This window comes from Amblyomma maculatum, chromosome 9, assembly GCF_055883805.1.
Source record: "Amblyomma maculatum isolate TAMU_Amacu chromosome 9, ASM5588380v1, whole genome shotgun sequence".
Classification (NCBI taxonomy): Eukaryota; Metazoa; Arthropoda; class Arachnida; order Ixodida; family Ixodidae; genus Amblyomma; species Amblyomma maculatum.
In genome coordinates, this window is record NC_139352.1 from 65,467,752 (window position 1) to 65,485,040 (window position 17,289).

Consider the following 17,289-nt stretch of genomic DNA (forward strand, 5'->3'; position numbering starts at 1 on the left):
TTGACAGCTGAAGAAAAATGTATTTTCTTACCGTGAGAGCTGGCTGTCGCGGTATGTGGACTATGAATTGCGTACCAGAACCCTTTGGTTTTCCGGCGAACTCGAAACTAGCCTCATGGAACGCAGCTGTTCTATACCTATGTGGATCTAGTCACTCCTCCCCCTCACGACCGCGCTAATCACACTCCTGCTGACCAAAAGCTTCCGCTGATCACTATCCTGCTGACTAAAAGCTCCTTCCAATGATAATCAACAGTGTTGTTGTGTTGCAAATCTTGTTGCGTGATCAGCACATCGCTGAGCACATCACGACGGCCGACCTTGATCACTCTTGTCTCAGGATGCCTACGTATTGTTTTGCAAGGTATCGCGCTAATCATAGTATTAACACTGCTTCTGCTCATTGCATGAACACTAAGCCGAATATCAGGAATATAAGTTCTGCAGCGAGATCCTCAATTTACGCGTTTTCTTTGTGCAGTCTAGTTTTTCTTGGGCTTCGAATATCAGGAATATAAGTTCTGCCGCGAGATACTGCTTTTACGTTTTTTCTTTGTGCATTCTAGTCTTTCTAGGACTTTTTCCGGTGCTAATCTCTTCCGTTCCTTCTTGAATTTAGGCTTATTGCAGACATTGCCAACCTACGGTCTCAACATAGCCCTTTTCACAAAACTTTCATATCCCGCACGGTGTTATTCTAAGCGCAGAGTATCGAGTCTATTCCGTTTTTCAGCTGCTGCTTGGGTTCTTCCGTGTTCCTCCCGTTTGCGAACCAAGGTGCTAAAAAAAAAATGGTAAACTAACCTCATAAATATACAAACATAATTTACTGCCCCTTTTTGTTTTCTGGATGTGTGGCACCACCCCTTCTCCGAAGAATTGTCGCCCCGAATTTGAGAACATCAAGCTATTTAGAGCAACTGAAATGAACTCAATAAATTCAATCCCCTTTGCTACCTCAATCAGATAATGTGTTCAGTTGGCGCTACTTACGTTTTCCCAATATTTGCTATATTAGCAATATTTTTTGAAGACATTATAATTTTATTCGGCGAAGAACCACTCTCAGAAACAAATCTCGATAAAGCCACAACTTATTGACGTACTGCAACAAAGGCGCAAATGCCTTCAGATCCGCTTCAGAAATTCCCAGTTCTTTCCGTACCACCTTGTTCACAGCGACGAAGTCGTCCGTTGCACGTCCAAAGATCGATTAACGTAGGAGTCACCCATTCTTTTGTTTGAGTTTCTCTTGATTAGGACTGCAACCACAATAGCAACTACGATAACGCCAGTAATACTGCCTATCACGATCCACATCCGTACAGGCAGAAACGCACCCGACTCTTGGTTACCCTGGGCACCATGCGCAGATGTAGAGGCTTCCACAGTAGTGAAAGAAGGCATTTTGGTCGTACTTTCTGTGGTAGTCGACACTGCTGTGCTTGCCACCGTAGTGATGACCTCTGTTGTCGTTCCCTCTGTCATTTCCTCTGCTGTCGTAGCGGCTGTCCTTGTGGCCAGAGAAGTCGTCACTGAACGAGGTGTGTAAGCCACCACAACGACGTTCGATGTGTTGGACTTCAACCCGCCACTGTTGGCGACCTGGCATGCCAGATAGGCTCTCCATTCAATAGCTCCATCTGGCCGAGTCCAGGAGAATGCTCGTGGCAGAAAAATAGTCACTTTGTGCACGGCCCCGGACGGGAGGGGGTCAAGGTTGCCTTGGGCGATGTCACGCTTCTTGATCTCTGCTTGATTCTCGAAGTCCGAATACAACTTGCGGACGAGGTTGCTACCTCTGATTTCTATTAGAGAAGCTGAAAAAGAATGCAGTTGAAAGGTGTGTAAACAAAAAGTGATTTGATGACAAATCAGGACGACCTTACAAGAAAGAGTGGCACCTTATGAATATCAAGTCTTCGCGAGCCTCCGTTTGAATCAGTATTGGTGCAAAGGTTTGTCTTATATATTTACACAGCACAGCACAGCCTCCTGACTGTCAGGTCAGCCGTGACAATCGCGATAGGTAAGGCTTAGTATAGTGACTGGCATGGTCTATATGTCTACTAACTCAGTCTTTGCAGCTAAAGAGTAATGCCATTTTGAGCTACGTTTTCAATGTAATCCCTCTGATTATGTTCTAGTGACTGTGATTGATGCAACATCACCAGCTTTAAAGCTTCATTTTAACTCTAGCGTACGCGTAGTAATAGGCGTTATAGCACACCCTCCTAACTTTGCCGATTGTTATTTAGCCATGCTTCGGGGTTACATTATTTCACGTTGTCTCCATTCTCTGTTATGATTTTATTATGAAACATTGTTAATCAGCCCATACAATAAGCATAAATAATATATACATGCTGCATAAGCTGACAGGACGTTACGGTGCGGCACTTAAAACAATCTCTCGCGTTTCTCGCCGAGCGCCACGAGCTCTTGGGCACTTGATGGGGCTGTACCCTCTCCATATCCTACTACTAGCTAACAAAGGAAATTAAGTTTATCCTCCTTTCTTAGCAATAAAATGATAACCCCTCCCCTTCCTTCCTAAGTTATTGAATGGGAAAGATTCACACAATGGCAGTGCCTATTGCCGCGGCAGTTTTATCCTCCTGTCTAGAAGTTAATTTAAGCATTGATCGGCCCCAATGTATTTTGCATGACAAGTTCCCATTCCCAGAATTTGCAAGCGAATTTCCTAAACGTTTTCGAATTCTAATGTAGCGTGTAGTTGCGTGTACCTTTTTGAAGAAATACTTATATCGCTAATGCCTCGCTTGTTTCTGTGTATGAGACTCTGCTGGAACAATCCATCATCTCCGCATAAGCAATCTTCGTTCGTAATTGCTACCTCAGCAAATTCTTTAGCTAACAGTATTGAAACAGAACAATAACACTTGCCGGGGGCTAGTTGATGCATGTTCCTTTGATAAAATGTGTCGCCAAAATTGACAACAGTCAAAAAGAAAAGAAGAGACAGACAGGACAGGCGGCACCAAAACAGACAACACTCAGACAGAACGGGCGCCCCTCCTGTCTGTCTCTTTCTGAGTGTTGTCTGTTTTGGTGTCACATCTTTTCAGTAAAACAGAAAGATTAATTCTTATTTGATATCACGTATGTTTGCTTTAACCTCGCCGCTGCTTCCCGCATTGTTTTACCTTTTTTTCCTCTCTACGTCAGATTCTTTTCATCTTTTTATTTCTTTCATTCTTTGATGACTTTATTTCTTTAATAAAAGCTAGGCTATGCTTTTGATGCTCATTTTGAGAGCCCTGGTTCCGCATACACAGGGGTCTTATAATGAATGAGAAATTAGTTTTATGTGTACTTCTCCTGCAATAATACATGGCATCTGGCACGAAAAACTCAAGCTGTTAAACAGAAAACTAAAATTATTAACGGCAATGAACCCTGTACGTTTCTTCCATCAATTCTTCACATATTGATTTTTTTTTTATTTAAAGGTGTCTCATAAAAATTGCTTCTAATATCATTTCCGGACTTCGCATCAATTCAAGCTGTGTCCCTTGATGCTTACCGTTCCCGGACGTCAAGTGGGCTCCAGGCCACGTCCATGTGAGCGTCACCAAAAGAGTGTCGTTATCTCCTGGCAGTACTGAGACCACTTTAAGGTCCCGGATGTTCGATGGAGGCACCTGTTCTTCCAGAATTTCTTCCGCCACTTCGAATGACCCACATGACGCCACCGTCTGGAAGGGGCCGCCGTCTTGCCCATCAGTAGAAGTTCCGTTATTCTCCTCGGCCGTTGTGTTGACAATAATGAATTGGTCCATCGGGATCCCAAAACCATCATCGAAGTCTGGATCTGCGCACAGTGGTTTCCAGAAATCAGTACCCTGGAAAAAGCTCGTTTCATTTCGTTTGTGCACTTCAACATCCCAAAGTGACACAGGATATGCGGGTGCCGTAGTGTAGGGCTACGGAATAATTTCGACCACCTGGGATTCTTTAACTTTCACTGACATCACGCAGTACAGGAGAACCTAGCTTTTCGTATCCACCAAAGAGCGGCCGACGTGGTTGGGATTTGATTCCGCTTCCTCGGCTTACGCTTAGCCACCACTAAGCAATTTTTATAACCTTCTTGCCCAGCATGACGGGGCTCGTGACATAAGAGGCACCCGACACTGAATAATCACAAAACGGTCCCCTTCCGCCAAGTTTAGTCGACAAGCTTTTCAAGCTCAACCCCTGTATGTTACAAAAACTTAGCTGGCTTGCTGACTGTCCAAACAGTGCAGATCAGGTTAGATACAGGAAAGGTTTCCCATAAATTTATGCTAGGCCTGTCATCACCGCCTTATTTTCACCATATTGCTGCGTTTATTCCGAATTGCCTGTCTTTATTGTGACTGGGCTACTGTAACCTGTTTCTGTTTTCCTTCAGCTCATATGTCGTGTGACGCTAGCGTGAAGCAAGGCAAGCAGACATTTTATTCAGTGTATGTGTGGGGACATTCAGATAGCGAAAGCTTAAACGTGTTTTCCCTTACAGTATAAAATGTTTTATTCGAGAGCCACTTTCAATGCTATCTGTGGAGCATTGCCTCTTTTCACAAGAATGAAAACAGGGGTAAGGTTGCGAAGGGAGGGGGGGGGGGGGGGTCAGGACTTATGGATGGAGTGAAACTGGGCTCTTTAGGCATGTTTTGAATGCTTTAGGAAGATTTACGCTGTTCGACCTTTTGAATTCGAAGGGACATCAAGTTTCGCCTTAGCGTAAACACAATATATCTACAACACTGTCTTTACATTCCATGATTTTTCATATTTTCTGCTTAAGCTAGTTTTAGGGGAACGCAAGGTGTCACTTATCAGTGGACACCTCTACGCACTTGAGTCAAGTTTATTAGAAACCAGCTAAACGAAATTAAAAGTCGCAGCACGAAGTAGGGCTTCCGCTCTAAAGGGATTGTAAAGTGAAACATTCAATTTCAAAGGCGCACATATAATATTACGATGATAAAGGAAACGCATTTAATTACGCCGCTAAAGGCTTTCCGTGAACCCCAGATCATTTAAACAGGAAGGGGCAGTAGCAAGGGTTGTAAAACCTGCTTTCGCGTAAGGGACAACTAGGTCTTGTTAACGCTCACGTTTCTAAAAATCCTTCTGCTATATTCATTATCATCATGGTTAGCCTAACCACATCTGCTGTAACACGCAGGATACTTCCGTATATTTAGCTGCCCGCTCCTGTGGAGCCGGTAGAAACTGCTACTCAAGTATTCCCTTTGAATCCACTCTGTTATGTTTTACGAACATTGGTTTGTTACGCTTAACGACCATCCCTAGTTCCCGGTTAGATTAAAGCCCCATCTTCTTTACAGGCAGAGGAAGCTGCAGTTATCTTGGCAATCTCCTCAAGCACCGTCACACTAATCTTTATTGATTCAAAAACAGCAATCCGCAATTTCGCTTGAAGGAAGACTCACACTTTCTATGGGTAACTGCTCATTCGGACTACCTGGAAATGAAGCAGCCCAAAATGCAGCTCAAGCGCACGTCCAGCAGGGCCAGCTACAGACCCAGGCAATACACGCGAATGCCCCGTTAATTATAACTCTTCTCTCCACAACAGAGAGCAACGGCTTCAGTACCTCCCCCAAATCTCTATCTAAACACAAGCAGGTGACCTGGCGCAAGCTACAGTCTCACACATCTCCATCTCCATCTCACCTCACTCGTATCCACATCGGCCCTTTCTTTCATGTAGGCACGCTCTGCGGGACACCTAAAGACCAACAGAAATTCAGCCTATCCTGTACATTTGATCCAAGCTCCAGTCACCCTCAGAATGGCAACTGACGGACATGGAGCGATGGGAGATCGGGGTGTCCAGCTCGGACCCGGCTGCACAAAAGCAGCTGGTGGACTGGGGTATAAGAGTCGCTGAGAGCCACGAGCTCTTGGCCTCCCTACGCGATATCGTGCTGACCCATCAGTACAGACTGTAATTCCAGGCTAAAAAATCAATAAATATTTTTCCCACCACCACCACCGCTTACATTTCCTTCGCGTTAATTGCTACCTAAGGCTATTTTGCTCTTTCTAATTTCAACTCGCATGCCGTTAGCTATCGTTTGCTCTGTGACCAACTCCGCTCTCGCATTTTCTCTAACCGTTACAAATATAGTTTTTATTTGCTATTCTGTCCCCAAATTATAATCAGCCCAGTGGGTTAGACTCCGCATCTATGCCCAACAAGTGAGTACCACGTAAGCGCTAATCCAGTCGGGCGTCTTTGGACGTTTGAGTGATACCAAGCTAGTGTCCATGGCAACTGTAATGCTAGTCGCCTCCTTGGTTGCCACAGCAACTGTGAGGCCGGCCGTTGTATAGAGCCGTTGTGCCGCAGACTTTAATGCGAAAACACTGCCTCACATGGCGAAAGCAAACAGAAAATAGCCTGCCTTGCCTGTGTCAACCTCGGACAAAAACGGCAAATGCCGAAACAGGACGGATTAGAAAACAGCAATGTCTCGACGGAGTGAGTACGAAACGTCGTAGCCAACATGAGACCTGAAGCCCCGCGTGCAGGTACACTCTCGCGGTGTACATTGCACGTCGTCACCTCTATAAACTTTCACACGTGTGCAATAACTTTCGCCCGTCCCACACTTTTAAGTACGCTAAAGCCTTACCATTCTACAATATCTCCTTCATGAATACTAAAGGCTCCTAAACAAAAACGTATACAGAATTGAACCGTTTATATAATGCAACACTTTATTGAGATTAATTACACCAAACGAGCACCTTCAGTTTTGCGATGTTATGCTGTCTGGCATATTTCGGGGCTGGACTTAAAACATTACTACCCCGCCGAAGTGTCGCATTGGTTATAGCGCTCGACTACTGTTCCCAAGGACGCGGGATCGAATCCCGGCCTCGGCGGCCGCTTTTCGGTGGAGGCGAAAAGAAGGGCACCCGTGTGCTGCGCGATGTCAGTGCACGTTAAAGAACCCAAGGTGGTCAAAATTTCCGACGTCCTCCACTACGGTGTCTCTCATAGCCTGAGTCGCTTTGGGACGTTAAATCCCACAAACCAAACCAAACCAACCTTACTGCCCAAAATGAACTACCCTATTCGTATAAAAGTATATAGTTCGCTAAGTAGCTTATGATCTACGTTGCTTTATATCAGTGATTTATCGATACTTGCCTAGATTGTTTGTAATTGACCAAAAACCTCATCATGGCACGTGCACAGTTTTCGTAATGACAAGCCGAGCATTGGGCTTCACAAGCTGCTCCATCTGACGGATGGCGAGGCAATCGACATAACGGCTCCGTGGTTGGGCGCGTAGCTTGTAAGGGCAGCTTGTAAAATTGGCGCTCGGCACGTCTCGACGAAAACTGCGCACGAAGCGGCGAGTAGTTTTTCGACTCTAGAAAGTCTAGCCAGGTAGCTAGATTGCCAATCTCCCGATAAATAACGTCCTCTGTGCTATGTCACATTGTGAACGATATCTGGGCTCGAACAGGATATTAGATTTAGCTCAGAATTTTCCTTAATTCCGGCCCCAAAATATCTGCTCGGTAGAACTTTACGGCATATGGTATTTTTTCAAAAATGCAATGATGAACTCACCCGAAGTATGCGAGAGTGGAGGGGTGATGGCATAGGTGCTGCCCGAGGCGTGCTTTGGGTACACAATTCGGACGGTCTTGTGGCTGGACGCATGTGCAGTGACGACGTACCTGCCTTTCCCAACGAAGGCAGCGAAATATCCACTGTAGGTGCCATCATTTGCTCGTGCGTCCGGATCTGTGGCGGCAGCATGCAAGGGCGCAAGCATGGTTTGAATGAAAGTAAAATGAACGACATGAAGGCCTACGAGGTTACAAGTACGCAAAACAGCTCAATATGTAAACATGAAAAACTGCTTATTGCAACGTTCGAACGTCTTGTTTTTTTTTTAAAAAAATATCTCTGCATTGTACTCAATTTGAGTTCGATCTCTTTTCGTTAGCCTCTGCTCTTCTGCGTCTTAGGTGAGAACCGGTAAGATTCAGCTCGCTTCTCCTGGGGGATATACCAGTGAGCTGATAGTCACGACATAAAATTTCCTGCCAGAGCGCTGCATCCTACTCTTATTCTTCAGGTTATTTCACTCGCATGGTTTGGATCAGCTTCAACTATCTGCCCTAAGTAGACGTATTCATTTGACAGGTGCAGCGAGTCGCTGCTTGTCAAACTTCTTGTTTCTTCCGAAACTGTTTAAAATTAATTTAGATTTCTGTGCATTATTTTAGACCTACTGCCCTGATTTACTGCCCTGCCTATTTGTGTCATTATTCACCCTTTGCGGTCTGCCCCCTCAGTTACATAGCGAGACAATTAAAGTAGTAAATCGTAGCTTACAGGGATATTCTCAATTAGCGCCTATAAATAAATATTCCCAATCCAGACTTTTCAACACGCCCTTTAAGCTGGCTGTGAATTTCAATCAACGGAACGACCCCTGTACTGCACGTCGCTTACATGTTATGGGAATGTACGGAAACGAGATGAACTAAATTAACCGAGCAAAACAGATGTAAAAAGGGCCAAAAATATACGCGCCGATCCCTTTTAATTCCCTTATTCCCACATAGAGGCCGCGAGCATAATCTGTAAATGTTTCAGGGGATCAAATTCGCCAGATATTTTGTGTTTATTAGACAGTATGGAGAGAAAAAAAAAACAGGACCTGCTCAGCTTGCGAGCGTTAGTGGTTATCATTGTTCTGTTTTAGAATGTTTGTTTTTATGAAAAGAGAAGGGTTTTTCGAAATACTCCTCTTACATAAACCAGGGATCCCCTGCTTTGCTTCTAGAACACAACTCCAAGACGGGGAAAGCAAGACAAAAGAAAACACATTCGTACCTCGGCCTTTGTCATTGAGTGGAACGTTAACCTTGGGCGCTCGATTGGGTCTGGTGACCTCTGCAGTGACGTCAGCGTTCAAGACGATCTTCTTTCCCTTTTTCACCTCGGTACGAATCATTGCTTCGTTTGCTTTCTCTATTATACTAGAAATTCGGCAGGTTGCCCGGATAGGCTCGTCATTTGGGTCCTTGGCTTGAGACTTCACTTGGGTGTTGACGTCTACTTCGTCGCGACTTGAAGTTTCCATGTGAAGAGTCCATTTCCCTGCCTTTGAATCAACCAATAAGTGTCATTAGTTCATTTATTCAATCTATCAACCAATGATCTGTTTTAAAGAATCAATTAATCAATAGAAAAATTTATCACATTATAAATTTCTCATTCCAGTATTGTAGACGTTAATTAGAGACACAAGCTCCGGCTAGAGTTTTGCATTATATGATGATTTAGACAAAAAAATATTTGAATAAAATAATTTCGAACCTCTGCCTGGCTTGGTATTAATATAGTCATTATAAAGCCTTTGTCCTCCACACGGCAATCTTGGCACTTTTTTCCGTTGGGATCAATGAGCCATGCTCTGACGGAAGCACTTTCAGGCTGCACGCGTTGAATGAGGACGACAGTGTTGTTGCCCAAACTGTTGTCCAATACGAAATTCTCATTTAGACTGCCTGCGAAAAGACTTGAGGTGTCCATGACCTAGAAGGGAAAGGACAAATAGAAATGTCACTATTTCAGGACCGCAGTAAGGTGAGCGCCAGCTCTCAGATATTACCTCTGTGTTCAAGAGTGGCTACTCCGAATGAAAAAGGCGTTGTTAAAGGTGTCTATTCGTAACCGGAAGCTCAAGCATCATTTTATTTATATATACGTGTGAATACCTGCGCCATCATTGAAACTGTTTTCATCATTGAAACGGGCAACTGTTTTCCTTTCTACAAAAAGCAATATGGAAAAGCGACAGTGTAACGTGATCGCGATAACACGGAGGTTACGCGTTCCTTGGTTGGTTACGTCAAGCTTTAGCTTCGGTTCTGTAGCGAATAGCTGATGGGACGAAATATATAGAGCCATTACGTTTGGCCCTGTTACCTTTAACAACAGACAAATTCCACGCTGTCAAAACTTTCTGCTTCAATATTGCTGTTACCTTCCACTCGTGATGAGTGCCAGATAGCATAGCAGGTATGTATAACCGTCATCATCATTTACAGTGTTAGGCATAAGTTTCAAATAGTGTTCTTTCAGAATCGTTATGTCTCCTAAACATAGGGCTTGATGATTTGCCTCATCAACATGTGCGAACCATGAGAAAGTATATAGAGACAGTTATCATTCCTTTCTTTTTCCTTTGATGCAATACCTGGTCATATACCTTCAATCATGCCCTCTATATGCGCGTCACGAAAATAGTATGAGTACCTACCATTGTGTACCTTCCAGTAGCTTCGTCCGCCTGGCTAGTCGAAGCTTCCACAAAAGCAGTTTCAATTTTAAGCGCCGTATTTCCTTGCAGATCCTCGAAGAAGAACGCTTTTCCCTTGGTAGCAACGGCTAATTTCTCAAGTTTGTTGTCTGCCTTGGTCCCTATAGCCATAGTGCTTACTTCAACCTTGGCTGCCACGACTTTCGGCGTAACGTCGGTCAGATTGGGAGCAATATTTTCTTCGCCGTCGCTCATCAGCAGGATTATGGCGCCTTCCGGAGTCTCATCAGGTGTGGTTAGTACCTGCAATTATAGAGTGGATACGTTTTTGCTGTTTGGTTTGGTTTGGTTTTGGGGGGTTTACCGTCCCAAAGCGACTCAGGCTATGAGAGACGCCGTAGTGGAGGACTCCGGAAATTTCGACCACCTGGGGTTCTTTAACGTGCACTGACATCGCTAAGGCTCCTTTCACAGAATGAGTGCACAGGCATACGTTTATGTGTTTTGCACGCCTCAGCCGATATTCAAAAAATGTCGAGGAGGAAACAAATTTGTCTAAACAAAAGTAAAAAAATTATTTAGTGTGCACCAATTTCAACGTCCCAACAGGCGCAAATGTGTTAGTGAGGGTAATAATTGTTAGTAATGCGAAGTTTTAAAGTAAGCCTAAAAAAAGTGCCGAGTGATAACGGTGGCGAGGGGGCAGAGTTATCGGTTGTGCCTTTGTCTTGAAAACCAGTAGACTAGCCGGTGGCGACAGGAACAAGCCTTCTGCGCTAATGTCGCAGATAAGGGCTGCAGGTCGACTGCGTTCGCATTAAGGATGAAAATGGCAACGTGTTTTCCAGATAATAAGTGTCAAGCATTGAGATTGATTTTATTATTTTAGATCGTTTTTGACAGGGAGAAGATTGATCATGGAATGGTAAAGAACAAGAAACAAACGTCTAGTATTCATTACAATACAGATATTACTTCTTGGCTAAGGGCCACAAGCATAGGGATTACCCACTTGATCGAAATCGCGCCAAAGCTTTCATCGCATGGGGTACAGAGCGAACGGCCTAGTAGCTACGCTTTTCACTTGTAAGCTACTTTGCAAAGCAGTCATGCAATGCGTGCTATTCTTATTGGCTCATGTGTTTTGCAGCATTCGTAGTGCTGCAAACAGCTTGTGAAACAAAGTATAGCTTTCGGTATCCTTGTCTTTGATTTAAAGGTCTGAGAGATGGGCATTTACTAAAAAAGCTGATTGCCAAAAGCAAGAAAACAAACAAATGTTTACAAAAAGAATTCTGTATTACAGGAAGAACTAGTATGGGGCCATTCACAAGCAACATCGCCTGTTTGTGATGGCAAAGGGGGAGGGGGGGACGAGGTGTGTGGTTTCTTGTCACCTCTTGATGGGTGTTTAGGTTTCTTGATGAACAAAAAAATGTTTAAAAAACCCTGCTCTGCACTAAACCTCTAGCAGCAGTGGTTTACGATTCGGGACCACTTTCAAGCAGTGCAGTGGGCTACATGTAAAGCCTTATTTGTATGTCCGCGGGTGTGCGAGTGTGTGCGCGGGTGTGCGAGTGTGTGCGCGCGTGTGCGCGTGTGTGCGCGCGTGTGCGTGTGTGTGCGTGCGTGTGCGCGTGCGTGCGTGCGTGCGTGCGTGCGTGCGGGCGGGCAATCGTAAACTGTGATGGCTATTATGATGGACCCTTCAACGACGAGGCCATACATATCACCCATAGAGCGGCTGTCCCCACCTTCGCAAAAAATATTAGCGCTACTTAAAAATTCTTAAAAAGTCTTGCCTCTAAAGCTCTTTCCAGGCCACAGCCAATGCAGGTGCTGCCTCCTGCGTTGAGCCTTTCAACGGCGTCCAAAAATCCTTTCCTGGTATTGACATTCACAGGCATCAGTGTGTGGTGTACTGCGGCGCTTGTTTCGAATGTGACAATAGCCAGACGCAATGACCCGTCCGGTATGTCATCAATGTAGCGTGCAGCAGCCTTCTGCAGAAACTCCATCCGGTTGTCGTCCTAGAGTAAGAAACGGAAGTTAAAATAAATGTCTTAATTGAAGTGTTGGTAAACTGTCATCTTACGGATCACTGTAGTGTGGATACAAGATTGCGTTTGTTCCATGGACAACACGCAGATATGCATTTGGTTTAGAAAGGCTGGATCCCGAGCAATTCAAGGTACATCCCATGAATACTGAAAAAGTGGACTGTGGTTTCAAACTCCAAATCGACTTTGTTTCCAACCTACAAGTTGGAGGTTCCCCAGGCAAAAAGCTATCACAAACAGCTTGACTGGGCCTGAGAGCTTACAGGCAGCACCACGCTGTAGATAAACAATTATACACACAGCAGAAATCAGACATGAACAAATAGCAAATGCAGTGCTTACAATTCCTGAAGAGTTATGCAACAATATTTCAATATATTATATTTAAATTCAATAAAATTAAAAACCCAATACACGCTAGCACATTATGACGTGAACAAATGTTAACCGAATAAAAACCAATCAGTTGTCCGTCGGTCGAGTAGTGGTCAGTGCATTTTTTTGGATCACAGTAATATTCATTACCTCATCAGAAAATTTGTTAATTCGTGTCTAAATGTGTAAAGCCAATGTGAGTTTTAAGTTTATAATACAGTGATGGTATGCGGTAGTCAATAGTGAACCGGCCATAATTTGTTCGTGTATGTGGCACTACCTTTAGTTCCTTACGTTAGTTGTAAGCATGCAAAGGGCGGTGTGTATAATTTGGAATGTTATTTTTTGGATATTGAGAGACAGTTTGTAATCGTATAATTCAGTTGCTTTAAGCATATTATGTTTAGTACACAAGGGATCAGTAAATAGCTGACTAGGATTTCCATAAAAAGTTCTCAAGAATTCGTGACACCTTTTTTTGTAGTCGCTCGAGTTTAATTTAATTATGGATGGTTGTATCTCTCCAAACTAAAATGCAATATGAAAGACGAGAGTAGAAATTAGCAACATATATTGCTTTTCTGAGCCTCGCTGAAGTAATTCTTTAAGCTTGTAGAGACAGCCAGCTGCTTTACTTAGTTCTACGGCAAGCCTCCTAACATGGTTGTTCCACAACATGGTTTCTTCCAACCAGACGCCTAAAAATTTGTCTGATGTCGCAAGCTGCAAAGCTGTACCTTGAAAATTTAGGGCTAGCTCAGTGTCACAGGCTATGTTATGGGGCTTGAAAATAATTTACTTATTCTTTTCAACTTTCAAGGTTAATCTGGTTTTATGCGGCAACTCTTCAAGTTTGATCAAATAATTATTTAGGACAGTGTTCAATTGGGTTAGGGTTTGTTCGGAGAAAAAAAATATTTATGTCAACAGCCTACATGACCAGTGTCGGTGAAAGAGGCAAATTGCACATGTCATTATAAACAGAATGAACAACAAAGGTCCAAAGATAGAACCATGAGGTACACCATGTTTTACCGATGTAATCGAACACGACGTTTTCACACTGTTTTCTGTCTGAGAGATAACGTTTGATAAGATCAAGAGCAACACCACCCGAGGCGATGGTGCTCTTAGCAGCACCCGAGGCTGTGAGCTATCGACCACACAAGAAACAGTGAAGAGCCTTTGAGCATCACGTCGTAAGGAGCCATACCTCACGAAACCTCAACTATAAGGCATTCCCCCAAGTCACGAATTTCACACGGAAGCATTTGCCAACGCGCTTTGATTTGTGTTTGTGCTGCACAAATCAGATGGTGTTTTCTATTGAGTGTGCTCTCGGCTGGCGAGCTGCGTGCCGTGACGGGATAGCTGGAGTTAACGGTGCACCACAAATTTGCCTCGCGCACTTGACTATACTGATACTTCAGCACGTTGATGCCCAAACCTGTAACTGTATAGATACCCTCCATACGAAATCATAAGTTTTGCGACACACAAGTTTATCTTCCTTAGCCCACAGATGTATACGTTTATCGATTGATGCAAACTGGCATAATATATTTTGGCTATTGATTAAAACGATTAAAATTTTAATATTTCATTCCCAATGTATTGATAAAACGGACAATAATTTTACGACATCAGCGTATTCAGCCAGCGTACATATAAGGAGGAGAGTTAGAATATAACGAGAATGATTAATAGGCGACAAAGACAGCGCATCTAGATATAGTAAGCAATATAATGAAGGTAATATATAGAGAAAATAAAAACAAAACTGTGACTTGGAATTAGATAGATTTATTCTAGCTCGAATTGCCACGAAAGCCTCGACTTCAGCTTGATATGCAACGCTTAGCTGCTCATCTGGGGGGCTACGTGAATCGCAAAGAAAAAAAAAGCACTTAGGAACAGCGTATCAGGCTAGAGCAAATAAGTGAGGTTCGAAAATTTATAATGAAGGTCGCGACAAAGAAGAGAGATAGAGAAATGAATTGTGGGAGCAGCCTAAAAGGGGGCGAATGAGAGCGAGAAACAAAGAATTGGTGCATCGTTCGTTCGTTACAACTGTCGGTAGCGTACAAAAAGCTTAAATATAAATGAGTAGCAGAGACGTTAGAGAATTGTGAAATGGTTAGGTGTGATATCCCTGAAATCATTAAAAATGATCTACAATGTAGGCACAATTTTTCTAAATCCAACTGCTGCTCGGCAAGTATTTATTATCAATGTCACAGAGTGTAGTGGAGACTTGCCTCCGATAGACATATAAGCTTTGAAATTTTAGCTATATATTTATTTCGACAGACAGTGCTTTATAATGCCCGCCCATTAAAGTCGCGCTTGATAGACATGAAGGAATTACACAACTAGGATGCGATAGGAGTTAATTTCTTAGTTTAAAATTACGACGCTTACATCCATGCTGCCTGAGACGTCGAGTACAAGCACGACACGCTGAGGCAGGTCTTCTTTCTGCTGAGTCTCGTGGAAGGTCACATGGATGCTCTTACTCATGTCCGGCTCGGGTACCCTGCAGTCGTCGACGGAGGCAACGTGGTTTAGAGAGTTTTCCACGTTCTTCAAATTTTCGGCTGATAATGACATCCTTATCTGCATTCTCGTCCAATATAGATACTGAAACCCATGCTCTTCAGCTCATATATAATAATATTTTATATCACAGTATATCTCATTTCGTCCCAATGCTAACAAAATGGATTTCTCGTGAATTCATTCAAGCAAAACGTCTTGTTAAAAGGGTTCAACAGTACATCAAGTCGAAACGAGCGCGAACTAATAAAACAACTGAGCTAGCAAACGCTATTTCAGTTTTTAAACAAAACGCGAAAAAGCCAAAAAACACTGCATTCAATTGAAGCTTCCTGATTTCCTTGTCAATAACCCGCAACTGTTCTGGAAACACTTTAGCAGCGATAAAAGCCATGCCTCTCTTCTATCTGCCGGGGAACGGGTGCAAGTGCACGTAATGATTTCTTTCACTCGAAATTTATTGTGGATAACTGTGTTGCACAAGATATAGAACTATACGACGTTTCAAAAATTAATCCCCTCATCATCTCCGACGCTGGCATTATTAACCTTCTACTTGGGCTGGACAATAAGAACGCAACTGGTTTAGACGAAATTACAAATGCGTTTTTAACACAATATGCCGAACCATGCAGAAGGTTCCTACGCCTGATCTATCGTAAATCCCTTATTATTGATAGACTGCCTGATGACTGGATGGGACGGAGCTGTGTTGTGTAAGTCTCCTCCCATAGCCAGGCACATGTCTGGCGCGGGCCCGTAAATCCAAGCTTCTGGGTGGCTGGAGCGGGACTACAACACGGGTGAGCAGACACCCGAGAGCCCTCCGCGGAAGCGGAGAGGACTCAGCTGTGACCTGATGAAGAGGGACAGGTCAGCCTGGTGGCATTAATTAGTCATCGAGCAAACTAAGGCAGTTTTCCCGATGATGGGTGGATTGACTTTTGGTTGGTCACTGGGAGGGGCTGCGTCCTCCTGTAACCGAGAGGGGTGCAACCATTGGCGATGAAGCCCTGAGGGATAAGGCAGGGAGCAATGGCGCGCTCCTGTAATCGAGAGAGGCCACGCCCGTGAATGCTCAGACGGCCGACTGGAACCTCGGAGCCTCGTGCACTCTGAGGACGTCTACCCCACTAAAGTGGGGTAGATTCTTGGGCTTAGGAACTGCTAGTATGGGGCCCATCGAAAATGACAGCCTTTACCGATGATGTACCCTATTGATAAACGGGACTGGGGATAAGGCTGGGGAGCTCCCAACTCCCTGTAATCCAAGTTGGAAGCCGCTGGAGTTGGAGGTGACCACTCCTCGTAGCGGGACATAAGAGTCTGTCCACCCGCCAGTGCAGTCCAGGGATGGGCTGTGCCGGCTAAGTCTCTATGTAGGGACGCCGCGGGGGAATCCCCGCTGACTAATGTCATCAAGGGTAGGGACAACCCCGTGTAACCCAGCCCGCGAGGAGGCATGGGGGCGCTGTTAGAGACTGTCTTCACTCCCCCTCCGGCGTATGCCAGGGACGTCCTGGGAAACACTGAGGCCTGCGGGCGTCTCAGCAGGCTAAGAGAGTGAAGACGAAGCGAAAGCAGAACTATTGCAAGCACCCGCTGGGAGTCTGTCAGTAGTACCGCTGTGAGAACAGAGGGGTGGAGGATGAAGCCTCCACTCGCGCTTCCGGTACGTAGGCGGTAGGTCCCAAAGAGTTTTCCAACGGGGCCGGCGTCCAATCCAAGACGCTTAAAAAAATTTGGTAGAATCAGGCTCTCGCGTGGAGCGCAGCACGAAGAAAGTTACCGAAGTCAGGGGCGCGAAGGCGTCTGTCAGGGGTGCACGTCATGGGAGTGCACCACGGGTGTTGCGGCCCCGCCTGCCCGAGCATGTGGGTGCGACCCACAGCACGACCAACGCGGTGGCAGTAGCTGACAAGTCCGCCACGCGCGCTTGAAGAGCTGCAGGATTCGTTTTCAGC

General features: G+C 44.6%; 1 protein-coding gene across 1 annotated transcript in view; it reads right to left on the reverse strand.

The window, feature by feature from the left end:
- Positions 1 to 1,044: 1,044 nt before the first annotated feature.
- The window catches only part of LOC146179258 (calcium-activated chloride channel regulator 3A-1-like), a 38,096-nt gene continuing 21,851 nt past the window's right edge, over positions 1,045 to 17,289 (reverse strand). The window contains exons 6-13 of the mRNA XM_084578932.1: positions 15,191 to 15,305; positions 12,137 to 12,364; positions 10,335 to 10,637; positions 9,389 to 9,607; positions 8,903 to 9,173; positions 7,625 to 7,801; positions 3,548 to 3,835; positions 1,045 to 1,820 (exon numbers count right to left, since the gene is read on the reverse strand). Of these exons, the coding sequence (XP_084435058.1) occupies positions 1,174 to 1,820; positions 3,548 to 3,835; positions 7,625 to 7,801; positions 8,903 to 9,173; positions 9,389 to 9,607; positions 10,335 to 10,637; positions 12,137 to 12,364; positions 15,191 to 15,305 (2,248 nt within the window). The 3' untranslated portion in view covers positions 1,045 to 1,173. The remainder of the gene's footprint in view (positions 1,821 to 3,547; positions 3,836 to 7,624; positions 7,802 to 8,902; positions 9,174 to 9,388; positions 9,608 to 10,334; positions 10,638 to 12,136; positions 12,365 to 15,190; positions 15,306 to 17,289) is intronic.